The sequence below is a fragment of the Heteronotia binoei genome, chromosome 3, assembly GCF_032191835.1.
Source record: "Heteronotia binoei isolate CCM8104 ecotype False Entrance Well chromosome 3, APGP_CSIRO_Hbin_v1, whole genome shotgun sequence".
NCBI lineage: Eukaryota > Metazoa > Chordata > Lepidosauria > Squamata > Gekkonidae > Heteronotia > Heteronotia binoei.
Window position 1 is genome coordinate 25,013,777 of NC_083225.1, and position 16,911 is coordinate 25,030,687.

General features: G+C 49.8%; 1 protein-coding gene across 2 annotated transcripts in view; it reads left to right on the forward strand.

Moving 5' to 3' along the window:
* Positions 1-3,888: 3,888 nt before the first annotated feature.
* The window catches only part of SLAIN1 (SLAIN motif family member 1), a 62,634-nt gene continuing 49,611 nt past the window's right edge, over positions 3,889-16,911 (forward strand). For both annotated transcript variants that reach the window (XM_060233597.1, XM_060233598.1), the window contains exon 1: positions 3,889-4,331. In XM_060233597.1, coding sequence (XP_060089580.1) covers positions 3,889-4,331 — 443 coding nt within the window. The remainder of the gene's footprint in view (positions 4,332-16,911) is intronic.

Below are 16,911 nucleotides of genomic sequence, written 5' to 3' on the forward strand. Positions count from 1 at the left end.
ACACGAGGGAGGAAAATCCACCTAAAAGCAGAAGGAGGGGGGGCAGGGGAGAAATACAGTTTCTATCTGATCAGTTTTACCAGGGGTCATTTTGTAGAAAAATAGGTGGCGGAACTCATTAGCATAACTCATTAGCATATGCCATCCACCCACCCCCAGCCAAAAGCAACCCGACGCAAGAAAGGAGAGTCCTGGGTGAGTGAGGCCTGCTTGGGCTGGCTAGAGATCCATCCAGCCCAAGCAGGCTTCGCTCTCCTGGGGCTCTCCTGGTCCACCCACTCCCAGTCAAAAGGCCAGCAAGCCACCCGCCACCAAAGTAACATAAGAAGGGTGGCATGGGCTTCTCCAGGGGTTAATGAGAGCTGCTGGGGATGTGGCAAAGCCCCTGGTGGCTGGCTGGCCGCCCGCTCTCCTAATCCAGGGATTGTTATGCAGCTGCAACCACTATTCAAAGGACAAAGTGGGGGGGGGGAAAGAGGGGGAACCCTCAGAAAGGTTCAGGAGCTCTGCTCCTGTGAGCTCCTACTGAATCTGATGCCTGAGTTTTACCATGATTTGGTAGAGATCAGCTTGCTTATTATTATTGTTTCAAAGGGGGTGTAAAAGTCATGCCCCCAGGCAGCTGGCATACTGGGGGCTCTTGACCCTCTTGTGCCACCTGACCCATGCCAAATCGGTAACTGCACTACCATCTGCAGCAGGAGGAGAGCAGTGAGCAGGCTGGCAACTTCCAGTTTGGTGTAGTGGTTAAGTGCGTGGACTCTTATCTGGGAGAACCGGGTTTGGTTCCCCACTCCTCCATTTGCACCTGCTAGCATGGCCTTGGGTCAGCCAGAGCTCTGGCAGAGGTTGCCCTTGAAAGGGCAGCTTTCGGGAGAGCTGTCTCAGCCCCACCCACCTCACAGGGTGTCTGTTGTGGGGGTGGACGATAAAGGAGATTGTGAGCCGCTCTGAGACTCTGAGTGGAGGCTGGAATATAAATCCAATGTCGTCGTCGTCTTATTCTTTTCCCCCCAAATCCATTTCCCTCTTTATTTCATTTCAGATCTTTGACCGCTCAGCTCTGAATGCAATGTTTTCCAGCTCTTCTTTGTCTACAATGAATTTATCTTTGCCTGTCTATTCATAGGAATTAAGAGTAAATCTCTCCCTCCCAAACCAAACCATTGGATAAAGGAAGCACACGTGCTGTTCTCATTTAGGCGCTTGGTTTTTTAAGCAATCAACCTCCCTGGCATACTTGCATTTCTGCTAGGTGAAATTTACATAATTACAACCCTGAAATTAACAGTTTCAGTCTCTAATTATACGCTTTGTTATCATTTTTTAAAGAGACGCATGTCGTTCTGGGAGCTCCCGAACGCAAGAGTTGGACACAGCCTTTTTGTTCAGCGTTCAGATCACAGAGACAAAATTTCACACCTGGTAGAATTGAAGGTCATCAAGACCTCTGGTCTTCTACTCATGGGCTGGGACTCTCCAGAGGGTCACAGAGCCCTTTCGGTTGGATAAAAAGAGCAGCCAGTTTTTACTGCTTTTTGGAAGGCCCGTTTTCACAAACGGCTTCCTGCTTCTGTTTGTGCACATGCTGAGAAAAGAAGTAGGAATGTGAGGTGAGATTACTCAGGGGTGGTGGAGAGTATTTCTCCAAAGCTCTGACCCTTGGCTTGTTCCTCACAATGGTACGCCTCCTGGTTTTCTGTCCCCTGGTTACTTTGATCTGCTGCTCCCGGTCCACAGTGGTGATTTCATAATGCTGCTTCCCTCTCTTCCTGTCACATGACTCTGATGTCACATGGCTTTCTATCACATGTTTGCAGCTCAATGGGTCCAGTGTTTGGAAAGCTAGAAGACCAGCCCCAGAGGCTGAGCCAAGAAATACCCAGCAATCCACACTGATTGACCTTCAATGGAAGGGAGAAAGTCTGGGCCTTTTTTTGAGCAGGGATGCACAGGAACACAGTTCCGGCTGGCTTGGTGTCAGAGGGTGTGGCCTAATATGCAAATGACTCCCTGCTGGGCTTTTTCTACAAAAAAGCCTTGTGTCAAACAATGGTGCCATCAGGGGGTGTGGCCTAATATGCAAATAAGTTCCTGCTGGGCTTTTTCTACAAAAAACATTGCACAAAAGAATGGTTTCATCAGGGGGTGTGGCCTAATATGCAAACAAGTTCCTGCTGGGCTGTTCCTACAAAAAAGCCTTGTGCCAAACAATGGTGACATCAAGGAGTGGGCCTAATATACAAATAAGTTCCTGCTGGTTTTTTTTCTACAAAAAGCCTTGCGCAAAACAATGGTGCCATCAGGGGGTGTGGCCTAATATGCAAATAAGTTCCTGCTGGGCTTTTTCTACAAAAAAGCCTTACACAAAATAATGGTGCCATCAGGGTGTGTGACCTAATATGCAAATATGTTCCTGCTGGGCTTTTTCTATAAAAAAAGCCTTGTGTCAAACAATGGTGCCATCAGGGGGTGTGGTGTAATATACAAACCAGTTCATGCTGGGCTTTTCCAACCAAAAATGGCCCTGGGAAAGACATTCTATGTATCATGTTCCGCAGCACCGTAGAAACCAAGAACTCAGAGACTACATTCAGGAGGCTGAAGGACAACTCTCCTGTTCTACAATAGATCTGACTGTCCTCAGACCTCTCAGGAATGCCAAAAAAATCCCAAACAGGGTTATGAAGGAACAAATAGGGGCACATGAAACTCTCGGGGAGGGGGGAATCCTATCCCCACCCCCACGGCCTGAGTAACAGTTAGGCCAGGTAGGCACTGGCCTATGGGCCCCCATGCCTTTAGGGGTCCCGGGCTGGTTCCCCCACCCCAGTTTCCCGTTTGCCATCCTCCCAGCCTGCACACGCAGCCAGCAACTTAGCCTCTCTTTGCCTGAGTTGCCTGGTGCAGCTACTGCTGACCTTGTAGCCAAGTTTGCCTCTCTCTGTCTCTCCCCTGCAGCTTTGTCAAAGGGACATTTAAGAAGGTGCCTGCAGGCTGCAGCAGGGGGCATGGGCAGTGGGGAGGGCGCTCCGACTCTGAGATCATTTGCGAGGGGAGCCCTGAGATTCTGACTGCCTAGGGGCCTCCACAGAGTTTAATCTGGCATGCCCCCCCCCTTGTGCATCTAGCCCAACCACCCACTGTGAAACCTGGTGGCAGCAGGGTCTGGGAGCCACTCCAGGCCCACCGCAGTTCCCAGTGCCTGCCGCAACAGGGCCTGGGACAGCTCCCCGCATCAGCCACCACAGTGGCAGGACCCTGAGTGGCTCCCAGCATCCAGGGACACAGAAGTGGAGAAAAAGGGTGGTGCAGGCTTCTCCAGGGGTTCATGAGGGCTGCTGGGGGCGTGGCAAAGCCCCTCGGGGCTGGCTGGCTGCACTCTCCTAATCCAGGGATTGTTATGCAGCTGCACCTCCTATTCAGCGGACAAGGTAGGTGGGGAGGAAGAGGGGGAACCCTCAGAAAGGTTCAGGAGCTGCGCTCCTTTGAGCTCCTGCTGAATCTGAGGCCTGCAGGGGTGCCCATCCACCCACCAGGACATGGATGCTGGGAGCTGCCCCAGGCCCTAGGCCAGAGCCTCCCTCTCTTCTCCTATTGGCGAGCTCCCGGGAAGCCCCGCCTCTCTCTCCTTCCCGCTGTCCGTCAGCGACTCCGCCCCGCCCCCAAGAGGCGGGGCCGAGGGCCGAGGGGGCGGAGCCAGTCCCTGCCGCCGGCCTGGCTCATTAGCGTCTCCCCGCCCCGCTTTGTTCCCATTGTGCGGCGGCGAGTGGGCGGGCGGGCGGGCGAGGCGGCGGCGGCGCTGGGGCCGGCTCAGAGGCTCGTCTGCGGGGCCAGAGAGAGCCAGACGGCGGGCGAGAGCGTCCTGGCCGGGCGGCCTCGGGGGCTATGGAGGCGGCCTTGCTGCAGCCCCTGCCGCCAGCGGCCGTGGGCGAGGCGAAGGGGGCGGTGAGCGCCGAGCTGGAGGTGAAGAAGCTGCAGGAGCTGGTGCGCCAGCTGGAGAGGCAGAACGAGCAGCTGCGCAGCCGGGCCGCCGCCAACCCCGCCGCCGCCGCAGCCTCCTCCTCGGCGGAGCCCGCCAGCCCTCGCCAGCCGCAGCCTCCTCCGCGCCTGCTCTCCCCCGCCGCCGCAGCCCTCCCGGCCCAGCCCGCCATGGCCAGCCCGGCCGCCGCGCTCCTGTGCGCCACCGCCGAGCCCTTCGTCTACTTCAAGTCCTCGCAGCAGCAGCAGCACGAAGCAGCCGCCGCCAGCCTCCCCCCGGCCACCCTCTGGGACGACGTGGAGGTGCTCGACCTGCAGGGGGCGCCCGAAGGGGAGGAGGAGGAGACCTGGTCAGTACCTTGCCGCGGTCCGATTGAAAAAGCTCGGGGCGGGGAGGGGGGATTTAAGCCGTGCCCCCCGCCCAAAAAGGTTGCCAGCGACGCCCCCTCCGGCAAAGCGGCCTAGGAAGCCCAAGCGCGACAGCCCCCCCCCCCCTCTTCCTGGAACCCGCCCTGCTTCTGAAATCGGCCTTTCCTCCTGGCTGGACTTGAACCCCTGACCGCTCGGGTGACAGCCTTCCCCTCCCCCCGCTTGGCTTCTGCGGTTGCCCGGAAAGGATCTCTTGCCTCCCCCCGCCTCGTTTAGAAACGTGGAGAGAGTTAAGCCAGAGGTCCATCAGTGGCTATTAGTTGGAACTCTCTGTCTGGGGCAGTGATGCTCTGTATTTTTGGTGCTTGGGAGGAGCAACAATGGGAGGGCTTCTAGTGTCCTGGCCCCACTGGTGCCCACCTCCTGATGGCACCTCGGCTTTTTGGCCACTGTGTGACACAGAGTGTTGGACTGGATAGGCCATTGGCCTGATCCAACATGGCTTCAAGGGGGGGATTGCATAAATATATGGAGAAGAGGTCCATCAGTGGCTATTAGCCACAGGGTATAGATGGAACATTCTGTCTGGGGCAGTGATGTTCTGTATTCTTGGTGCTTGTGGAGGGGGCAACAGTGGGAGAACTTCTAGTGTCCTGGCCCCACTGATGGACCTCCTGATGGCACCTGGGTTTTTTTGGCTACTGGGCGACATAGAGTGTTGGACTGGATGGGCCATTGGCCTGATCCAACATGGCTTCTCTTATGTTCTTAGATAACTTCAAGAGGAGATTGGATAAACATATGGAGCAGAGGTCCATCAGTGGCTATTAGCCATAGGGTATAAATGGAACTCTCTGTCTGGGGCAGTGATGCTCTGTATTCTGGGTGCTGCGGGGGAGGGGGGAGGGGCAACAGCGGGAGGGCTTCTAGTGTCCTGGCTCCACTGATGGACCTCCTGATGGCACCTGGGCTTTTTTGGCCACTGTGCGACACAGAGTATTGGACTGGATGGGCCAGTGGCCTGATCCAACATGGCTTCTCTTCTGTTTTTTGCTCCCTTTCTAACGGCAATGGGGCCCAGTGGCTCCTAAAAAATGGAGGGGGGGGGGAGATTGGGTTGAGCTTTGCCCCTTGGCCTCTACGCCTGGCGCCCAACCCGGTTACCATCTCTGGCATGCGCTTTGGAGCACGGGTGGAGTCCCGCTTGGTCTCCTTCCTCCTCGAGAGTAGCGCGCCCTGGCTTTTACGCAGGGCGTCTCTCCCCGGCATTGCTGGCTGGAAAAGAGGCTCCCTCCGACCGCCGAAAGGGCTCGACCGGCGCTCCCTGCCTTGCAAACGGATTTCAGCACCGCGGACAGCGCCCCGGATCCCGGGCTTTGCCCCTCCGGAAGAGCCGAGCCAATGGGAAACGGAGGGCGCGCCTGTGATTTATGCCGCTGCAGTCGGTGGCAGCAGGCGGGATCTTCCCGAAGCTGCAGAACTGGCGGTGGGTGGGAACCCCCCTTTCCCCGGCTCTGAGTCCCAGCTTGCAGCGCTTGCCGGGAGCCTCTTTTAATCTTATTTATCCCACACCTCAGCCTCGACGTTGGGCTGCTGGGAGGCGACACAAGATGCCTGCTCGGAAACCCCTGGAGGTGATTTGCTGCTTTAGTCAAGAATAAAAAGCAGTTTTGGGGAGTGGATGCTAACGCCTTCGCCCACCTGCTAAGGGGACCATTGCGATTCTGTTTCTCCCCGCCCGCCCCCCCTATGCACATAACCATTTTCCCTAGGGGTTTCCCAGATGCCTGTTTGCAAAGATGTACCTCTGGGGAAAGCATTGGGAACGGGTGGTGGCAGAAAAACAGCCAGCGAAGGAAAGCCGGGACCGCTTACTCACTGGGAGTCCCTCCTTGAAGAAGCAGCTGATGAGGTCTAGGAGCCTCGGTTCCATCCTCGTTGGGGATTGCGATCAGTTTGAGAGCAATGCTCGCTGATATTATAACACTGACATTTAAAGAAAACGTTTAATGTTGGCTAGAACGGGTCCAATGTGGCCAGTGTTTCTGACATAATTCAGGGCTGCGCGAGCGTTTTTGGTATCGTAATACAGATTATTTTTATGCGTCCAAGTGCGGGCTGTCGTACGTGAGAGCAGCCCTGTGAAGTTAAGCGCATTGACCCCCCCCCCCTTGATTTGGGTGGCGTTTGATTGATTTCTTGGAGACCGCTGGCGTTTCTGTGTGCTTGCTTTTGGCCGGCTCATGCGCAGTGTGGTGAAAAATCCTGAATGCGCCCATTGAGTTCATTGAGATCTTTCCGTGGCTATTTAAGCTTGTAAAGCTAAGCAGGGCTGTAATTGGTAGTCAACTCAGTAATCGGCCTTCCCTGGAGAATCCGTCGTTCAGTTTGTAATCATGGCCTTCCCCCATTTTAGGCTCACACCTCCTATATAGACTAGAGATGTAACATTGTTAGAAATTCTGAAGCCATGGGGGGGGGGGGCTTTTTTCCATTAAAAAACACAAGCATTTGGGTTGAAATTATTATGCAGTACTTACTTTTCTTATCTATCCAAAACTTACATTGCTGTTTTAATCACAGAAAAATCATTGTTTATAATGTAGCCTATAAAAATTGTACTCTTTGGCATATTTGTATAATTTACAAGCGCCAGTGCTGTTGTTTACTACAAGCAAAATTAGGAATATATTGAATGCGAGGAGGAGAGAGCTGCAAACTGCTGCACCAAATTTTATCTTGCAGTATAATCTCAAAAAATATTTTCTTGGGAGTAAAACCCATTGGACATAAATGAATAGGATTCTGAGGTAACCTGCTTAAGATGGCACTGTTAATATCTTAATTTTTTTCTATTTGAGAGAGGTGTGGGGAGGAGCAAAAAACAGAAAACTCTGATTTTGTACTGAAGAAAAGAAAGTGTGATGTTTGGACAGAAAGAGGCTTATACAGTTGCAATAGAACTAGAAGCCATTTTGGGGGTTTCATGACATTGTATAATGTCATTGGCTTATATTAATTTTTGCATATTGTATGTTTTGGGCAACACTTTGTAAAGCATTTCACTCAGTCCAAAAGATTTTTAGAAATTCATAGGAGTGCCCCTCCCTCAAACCTTCCCTGAATGTCCAGTTTTTCCAGTGAAAGGAAAAGGGGTGTGGGGGGGAGATAAGGAACAAAAGGTTCCTAAATTTTTCCAGCCCCCCCCTCCCCAATGCTTAAACTTTTTGATACCATCACACTTGCATTCCAAAAGGTGGAAGAAAAGAGTATTTTGTAAGGTAGGGGTTTTTTTTCGTCAGTATTGCCTACAATTTTTTTTATAATTTCATTTTCATTCCCTGATGGTTTGAACTCCAGTGTCCCTCATTTCTTACCCAACTTTCTAACCACTGCACCATCCTGCCTGTCGTCTTCTTGAGGGTGGGTTCATAAATGATGAACCAAAGTCATGCTTTTAATGTTGAATGGAAACTGAATGGTCCATCAGTAAACATAGACCAGGGATTCTCCTCATGCTACAAAACTACGTACGTGCACACTTAGAGGCAGAGTTTAAATGGAGTTACGGGGTAGCAGACGCTCAGTCCTGGAACTTCAGCTCAGTAGCAAAACTCCACTCTGGAAAACATCAAGCATGCTGATGGCTTTTCTTCACCACTAAGCACCTATTGTATGTCTCCGTATAAGCTTGCGCATAAAACAAACTCTCCTGGGTGAGCGTGCAGGATGAGGGGCTCTATGTCGAGTTACCAAGAAAGCTTGCTAGGGGGAAAGTGTAATGAAGTGTGTAATGAAGGGTGGTTGTTTGAGGTTGAGGGGGAAAGTGTATAACTTAAGGATGCCCTGAAAAGTTTGTGGTTGATAAGACTTGAATTGGGAACAGCCCCTTAGTTCAGCCTCTTAGCGTGCCGTGCTATGCAGAGAGAGCCTTCTGAGATCATTGGCTTGGGTGGACTTGGACAGTTGTAGATCTGTTTAGGAACAAGACTCCCTCTAAGCTGTGGACTCTTGTGTGCAAAAAATCAACTTCATGAGCTACTGGCATTAAAGTTGTGAACTTCTGCATCAATTAGTTAGCTCTGGGGCCCTTTTTCCTGAACTAAGACAAAAAGGTGTGAGCCAGAGGCTAAAAAAAACCATGAGCTAGCTCACACTAAGTCAGCTAGGAGGGAACACTGCTTAGGGAGGACACTGTTGGTCACTGTGTGACCCCAAATCTCCAGTTTAGAATCAATTGGAAGTAACTTCCATTGAAATCTGTGGGACTATTGTCAAGCATTGTTATTTCAATCAAACGATTCAAAGTTGAAACAATTGCTCATTTTATTGATATTCCAGTACTGTCTCAAGGTACAATACATTGACAGTGATACAGAGAGTTGGAAAACATAGTGTTTTAAAGGATACTTCAGAGGTAACAGTTGAGATAGCTATAGGTCATAACATGTGCCTGTGAATTGCTACAACTATGCAAATAATACTATTATGCAGTTAAGTCTTCCCTGGTTCCCAGACATTCCCTGATAAGCAGGATGAATGGGAACTAGTTGGGGGGAGGCGCCTCCTTTATTCTATCATTAAAGTTACTTGCAAGCCCTACAATTCTACCCTAAGGTGAGAAAGTATAGCCAGGTGCAAAAAGACAGAGGGGGGGGGGGTGAGGGAACAGTACTCTTTGAAATGTAGCTAAAGGAGAGGGGAATAGTTTACAGTAATAAGAAAGTAAACTAACTTTAATAACCGTATGGTTCAAGGCCCAGAAATAGCATGCTTGACAACTGTTCCATAAGCTACTTGTATTACTGTTCTTTCATCATGAACAAAATATGGTCAAGATCAGGCTTTAGGTGTGTTTGTCTCTGTATTTTTCTGTTTAAAGCAAAGGGGGCTCGAAGCTGGCTTGTTCATCTGTTCTGTTGGTTCCTATAAGGTCCTTGGGGGAACTGCCTGGTGCCTTTTCATCTTTACACTCTGGCAGGGCTCTTTTTCTAGCAGGAGCTCCTTTGCATGTTAAGCCATGCCCCCCGATGTAGCCAATCCTCCTGGAGCTTACAGTAGGCCCTGTACAAAGAGCTCTCTAAGCTCTTGGAGAATTGGCTACATCAGGGGGGCGTGGCCTAATATGCAGAGGAGCGCCTGCTAGAAAAAGAACCCTGCTGGCAGTGACTCAGGCATCTTCAAGGTGATGACATCATTTTTGTTTATTTTATTTGTACTCTTCCCTTATTCCCAGTGGAGACTTTGCATATTAGGCCACACACCTATGATGCAGCCAATCCTCCAAGAGCTTACAGAGCCTACTGTGAGCTCTAGGACGATTGGCTACATCAGCAGGAATGGCCTAATATGCAAAGGAGTTCCTGCTACAAAAAAGCCCTGGGGCTTGCATCACTCTCCTCTCCTCTCCTCTCCTCTCCTCTCCTCTCCTCTCCTCTCCTCTCCTCTCCTCTCCTCTCCTCTCCTCTCCTCTCCTCTATTTTATCCTCAGAATGACCCTCTGAGGTAGGTTAGGCTGAGAGAGGTCACTCAAGTGGACTTTTATGGCACAAATAGGGATTTGAACCTGGGTACTCTGGATCCTAATCCCCCACACGCTCCCCAGAGGGTACTTAGATCTGGAACACAAAATCTATTAGTAATCCCTGGGCCGAGGGAGGGAAGATTGAAATCCACCAGAGAAAGAGCCTTCTTGGCTGCTGCCCCCATTGGTGGAACTAACTGCTGGAGGAAGTTAGGGCCTTACGGGACCTCGCCCAGTGCTGCAAGGCCTGCAAGACAACACTATTCTGGCTAGCCTTTAATTGATCTTGAATTGCTGATATAGTAGTAGGAAATGATACCTAATAAGCACTGAACGCCATCGGAAATGGAATGACACCAAATGATATTAGCACCAAACTGTTTTAACTGTTTACTTTTAATTACGATGTGTAACGAATGTGGTCAAATTGTTTGTTGTGATTTTATTGGTTGTGAGCCACCCTGAGCCTGCTTTGGCGGGGAGGGTGGAATATAAATCTAATAAATCTAAATCTAACATTCTAAACCCCTGCACTGGCTTAGGGCTTCCTAGATAAAATTATATACCTCCCAAATATAATATTTCTTGGGGGAGCTGGAACACGAACGCTTGAACTGGTAACTATATTCCCGGCCCTGAGAAAGGAAAGCTGAAAGAGGATAATTCCCCCTTGCATCTGAGCTCCTTCTTTGCTTAAATGTTGTAATTTTGACAGACTTGATTTGAAACAGCTGGATTGTTGTCTAGGACTGCAGTGGCTGAATTCCAGTTTGATTCTGGCGTCGAAGCCTCTGTGTTAAATCGCAGAGATGCAGCTGTGATTTCATATCGCTGATTGACTCTTGTTTATCTCAAAGGGTTATCAGGCTCCCTTCACGACAGCTGGTTGGAGGGTGGTCTTCTCTGATGTGTTGAGATCTTCTCTCTCCTAGATTGGCACCTGAACTTTATATGCTAATAGGGCTGGCAGTGGAGTAGACATGTCAGCCTGTCTGAAGGAAACATAGAAGAAGAAGACTGCAGATATATACACCGCCCTTCTCTCTGAATCAGTCTCAGAGTGGCTTACAATCTTCTTTATCTCCCTACAACAGACACCCTGAGAGGTGAGTGGGGCTGAGAGGGCTCTCACAGCAGCTGCCCTTTCAAGGACAACTTCCTGCAATAGCTATGGCTAACCCAAGGCCATTTCAGCAGCTGCAAGTGGAGGAGTGGGGAATCAAACCTGGTTATCCCAGATAAGAGTCTGTGCACTTAACCACTACACATAGACTCACCATTTTTGGTGGATTAATTGGTTACAGTGATCCATTTTAAAAAGGGGGGTCCTGAGTAAACAGACAGCAAATTTCTTGCATTCCAATTTCCCACCCAACATTTTTAGATGGACACAGAAGAAGAAGACTGTAGATTTTTCCCCCGCCCTTCTCTCTGAATCAGAGTCTCAGAGTGGCTTACAATCTCCTTTATCATCTTCCCCTACAATAGACACCCTATGAGGGCTGGGAGAGCTTTACCAGAAGCTGCCCTTTCAAGGACAACTCTGTGAGAGCTATGGCTGACCTGAGGCCATTCTAGCAGCTGCAAGTGGAGGAGTGAGGAATCAAATCTGGTTCTCCCAGATAAGAGTTTGCACACTTAACCACTACATCAGATTGGCTCTCCAACTTGTAAAGGTTACAACTTGTAAATGTAGTCCCCTGTGCAAGCACTGAGTCATTACCAACCCATTGGATGACGTCACATCATGACATTTTCTTGGCAGAGTTTTTATGAGGTGAATGGGGTTTGCTATTGCCTTCCCCAGTCATTTACACTTTCCGCCCCAGCAAGTTGGGTACTCATTTTACTGACCTCAGTAGGATGGAAGGCTGAGTCAACCTTGAGCCGGCTACCTGAACCCAACCTCCGCCGGGATCGAACTCAGGTCACAGACCTAAAAATGTAATGCATGAAGGTTCTGAGACTTCTAGGATAATCAAATGTGGGTCAGGTCAATTCTTTTTTGGTGCAATGAATTGGCACCTCTTTAGGAAACTGCTAGGATAGCTGGGTCACCCCAGGTACCAGAAGGGGATGACGATGTAAGGTTGCCAGATCCAGGCTGGAGGACAGGGTCCTTAGTGGGGTACAGTGCCCTAGAGTCCACCCTCCAAAGCATCCATTTTCTCCAGGGAGACTGATCTCTGTAGACTGGAGAGGAGCTGTGATTCTGGGGGATCCCCAGGTCCCACCTGGAGACTGGCATTCCTAGCAAACAAACAGAAGCGGGAGTGCCGGCAGTGGAGGAGGAATAGCCCACCTTCGTGAAGGGGACATCTCTCTCAGCAAACTACCGGTAATAGCAGTTGCTTTCTTCAGGCTCACCTGGGTTGAGCATGGTCTGCTTCCGTGTGTTGCTTTCCTCAGGCCCAATCTGAAGGAATCTTACCTTGCACGGAAATTGAAGTGACTTCATTGCTTCACCGTGGGCTTTTCTGCATATTAAATGACAAGAAACAATGGATCTGGCCGCCTCTATGCTTGACAGGGAGTTGTAGCCGATCTTGCCTTATATTTCTCCTGTATGAACTGTTTCTCTCAGGGGAGTCTTCTTCATAGATTGCGTGTGTGTGTGTGTGCGCAGCGCAACTTCTGGAGTTGCTCTATGAAAGGGGAAGGGTGGTAGAGGAGCTTTTGAACATTACGCCTTTTCTCTGCTGAAAGGCCTCCCCTGCACTTGATCTAGTGCAGGCTGACCACCAGTGGAGTTTTTTTGTAGCAGGACCTCCTTTGCATATTAGGCCACACCTCCTTGATGTAGCCAGTCTTCCTGGAGCTTACAGTAGGCCATGTACTAAAAACCCTGTAAGCTCTTGGAGGATTGGCTACATAAGAAGGGTGTGGCCTAATATGCAAAGGAGTTCCTGCTACAAAAAAGTCCTGGGGAAATGTATGTATAACTATATTTAATTTTAATTTAATTTTTTTTTATTTATACCCCGCCCTATCCCACAAGCGGGCTCTGGGCGGCTTACAACGTTAAGAAACCTTACAAAACATCAAACAAAGTACATCCAAACTAGATAATCTCATAATTACAGAATTAACAAAAACCATGATCCATATCATTGGCAACAAGCCAGACCACATATAGGCTGGTAGTATTCAGCATAACATAAGCATAAGGTGCTGGGGGGGGGGCGGAGCAATGATTTCAGGGGACGCCTGCTGGATCAATTAAAAGCCTGGTGGAAGAGCTCAGTCTTACAGGCCCTGCGAAATTTAGATAAGTCCCACAGGGCCTGGATCTCCAGCGGGAGCTCATTCCACCAGGTAGGGGCCCGGACCGAAAAGGCCCTGGCCCTTGTTGAAGCCAGTCGGGCGTCCTTCGGCCCAGGGATCACAAGAAGATGTTGTGCAGCTGACCTCAGAACCGCGGGGGAGGGGGGGCTCACATGGGGAGAGGCAGTCCTGAAGATATGCAGGCCCCAGGCCGTAAATGTGACTGACCTTGTTTTCACAATGCTAGCTTCAGCTGCTTTGATACCTGAGCTCAATGTTGCCTTGCCCTGGATGAGCCAGGCTTAACCTGGCCCTGTTGAATCTCGGGAGCTAAGCAGGGTTGGCCCTGATTAGTTACTCAGATAAGAGACCACCAGGGACATCCAGGGTTGCTATACAGAAGGAGGCAATGGCCAACCACCTCTGAACATGTCTTGTCATGCCGCACGAGGGGTCACCATGTGGCAATAGAAAGGTCAGTGTTTCCCAATATGTGGTTCAAAGAAATAGTGTCAAGAAACTTGTGAAAGGGAGTCCCCGGTTTCTGGAGTTTTATTGGTTTGTCTCCACCGAGCTCACCGCCGTCGGTTTATAAATGATCCATAACACATTGTTTGATTTAGAAAGAGAATATTTTCAAGAGAATTTGAAAGTTTTAAAAGAAGAAGACTGTAGTTTTAAACCCCACCCTTCTCTCTGAATCAGAGTCTCAGAGCAGCTTACAATCTCCTTTACCTTCCTTCCCCACAACAGACACCCTGTGAGGTAGATGGGACTGAGAGAGCTCTCACAGAAGTCGGCCATTCAAGGACAGCTCTGCGAGAGCTATGGCTGACTCAAGGCCATTCCAGCAGCTGCAAGGGGAGAAATGAGGAATCAAACCCGGTTCTTTCAGATAAGAGTTCGTGAACTTAACCACTACACCAAACTGGCTCTCAAAGAGATAAATGCTCAAAGAGCCAGCGGTGAACAGCTCTGATATCTGGGTGGCATGTACTGGCGCACAGTAAATAAGCCACACACACTAAATAATCAAATACAGTTTCTTTACATAAAAAACCACACAGAAATAATAATTTATAAGGTTTCTCTTCTATTAAACTATTTTGAAATAAGGTGATACTTTGGACAGAAGTTGGCAAGTTGAGATGCGGTCTGGTGATGATCCGCATTGCGAAGTTCTTTATCAGATCAATTTGGCTATTGAAGGGGGAACCCAAATCTGCAATATACTTTCAACCAGCACTAGCTCAATGTTTACAGAGTGAGGGCCCTTCCAGCTGCAAGCGCTGAACTTAGTTTGGCCTGTAGATAGCAACCCCAAGAATGTATCCAGAGATCCCATCTGTCATTTTTGTAATGGGTTGTGGAAATGGCTGTCCTTATGGTGGCTGTGCAGGCAAGATGGGAGCTGCAAAGGGAGAGATCCCACTCTTTCTCCAGGTTTGCAGTTTTACTCAGGGCTTTTTTTTTTTGAGCAGGAACACAGTTCCGGCTGGCTTGGTGTCAGGAGGTGTGGCTTAGTATGCAAATGAGTTCTTGCTGGGCTTTTTCTACAAAAAGTGCTTTGTGAAACAATGGTGGTGCCAGGGGTTGTGGCTTAGTAGGCAAATGAGTTTGTGCTGGGCTTTTTCTACAAAAAGTGCTTTGTGAAACAATGGTGGTGTCAGGGGGTGTGGCTTAGCATGCAAATGAGTTCTTGCTGGGCTTTTTCTACAAAAAGCACTGTGTGAAAACAATGGTGATGTCAGGGGGTGTGGCCTAATATGCAGATGAGTTCCTGCTGGGCTCTTTCTACAAACAAAGCCCTGGTTTTACTTGATTGGTCCTGTAGAACAGTGCTCATGTCTATCATCAACCTGTGGCTACTGGTTTTTCATCCCATGAAAGCAAGAGAGAAATCCAGAGTTAGCACTGATATATCTTCATCTTTAGGCCAGTCAGAGAACTCTCTCTCCCCTGAGCAACGTTTGAAGCCCTCCTTCCGCTTAAGGAACCTTCCTGTGGTGGGAGAACCACTGAAGTAGTAGAAAGGCTTCTTGGTTGGGTCCGCCCTGGAGGATATAGGAAGCAACCCAGAAAAAGAACAAAACAAAAACACCTGCTTGTTCTGCGTCTCTGCCTAATCACACAGGTGGCTCATCCTGAATGGTCATGAACAGTTCCAACAGAGTTACGCATCCAAATGTTAAGAGCACAAGAGAAGCCAATGTTGAACTGGAAGGGCCATTGGCACAGTGGCCAAAAAACCCCAGGTGCCATCAGGAGGTTTACCAGCAGGACCAGGACTCCAGAAGCCCTCCTGTTGTTGCCACATAAGCACCAAGAATACAGAGCATTGGTGTTCTAAACAGAGTGTTCCATCAATACCTTGTGACTAACAGCCACTGATGGACCTCTGCTCCATATGCTTATCCAATCCCCTCTTGAAGCTGTCTGTGCTTGTAGCTGCCACCACTTCCTGCAGCAGCGAATTCCACACGTGTGTTACTCTTTATTTCGTTTTTTGGCATAAATTGGTGTGAAGAGTAACAAGAATAGTGGGAATACAAGCAGGTTGGCTGCTCTGGGGAGGACTTCAAAAGTCTCTTTTTCCACAACCCTCAGCACACAACTGCCTAAATCTGTGTGGTTGTTCTGATGGCACAATCGTGCCTAGAAATGTGCTTAAAATTACTTTCTACGTAGCCAGCATTGGTGCCACAGACCAGAATTTGTACAGAACTGATCTTCCCACACATGCAGGGGCAGCACCAGGGCATCTGGCACCCTAGGTGAGGCCCCAGCCCCTGCCCCCCCACCCCCACAGGCAAAGCTGGAGGGCACGCGTGGCAAGGCTCTGAGTGGCGCAGAGAGGCTGCGCTCCACCCAACCACCGTCACTTTGCCTTCTGGAAGTGGAAGTGCAGTGATGGCAGCCGGGCAACAAGTGGCCTCTCTGTACCGCTCAGAGCCTTACCCCATGTGCCCTCCTTGCCCTTTGGCTTCGCCAGTGGATGGGGACGGAAGGGTGTAGGTGGTGGGGTGGGCACTATTGAGGAGGCTGGACAGTAGCCAGGTAGCAGGTGGCCTCTGCCCAGCTCCGAGAGGGCCTCTCATCCCAGGCAATATCAATCAGCCAGGAGGCAGGGGAGAGGGCCCAATTTGACCCCCTGGCCCACGCCCTAGGCAGCCACCTAGGTCTGCCTCATGGACATGCCACCTCTACACACATGTAGGCCAATGTCTTGTATCAAGACAAGAAAGAGGGAGGAGGAACAGTCTGATGTCATGCAATATTCTAGCTAAGGGTCAGGTCAACTCAAGCCGCCTTCCCAGATCAGGAAACTCTGTGATCTTCAAGTTGCAATGACCGCACATTGATTTCTCAGATTAACTGAGCTGGATATTGCAGCCTTATCCAGAAGACTTTAGGGGGCAAATCTAAGTAAATGTAAAGGGATGAAGGGGAAGCATGGTGCAGCCCAGTCTTGTCAAATCTTGGAAGCTTAGCGGGGTCAGTACTGGGAAGAGAGACCACCAAGGAAGACTCTGCAGGGGAAAGCAAGGGCCAACCACCTTTGCATCTTCCTTGCATTGAAAGCCCCTTGCTGGGATTGCCATAAATCAGCCGCAATGTGATGGCACTCAAGACACACAGTGCTTGCCTTTTACAGGTTGCGATCCAAATCAGAGAGGCTTTTACTCATGCATAGCCTACTGCTATTTTATGTCAATTAACTTTTGCTGGTTTTTTAAGGTTTTATTATATTCTATAGTGTCACTGTTGGTTTT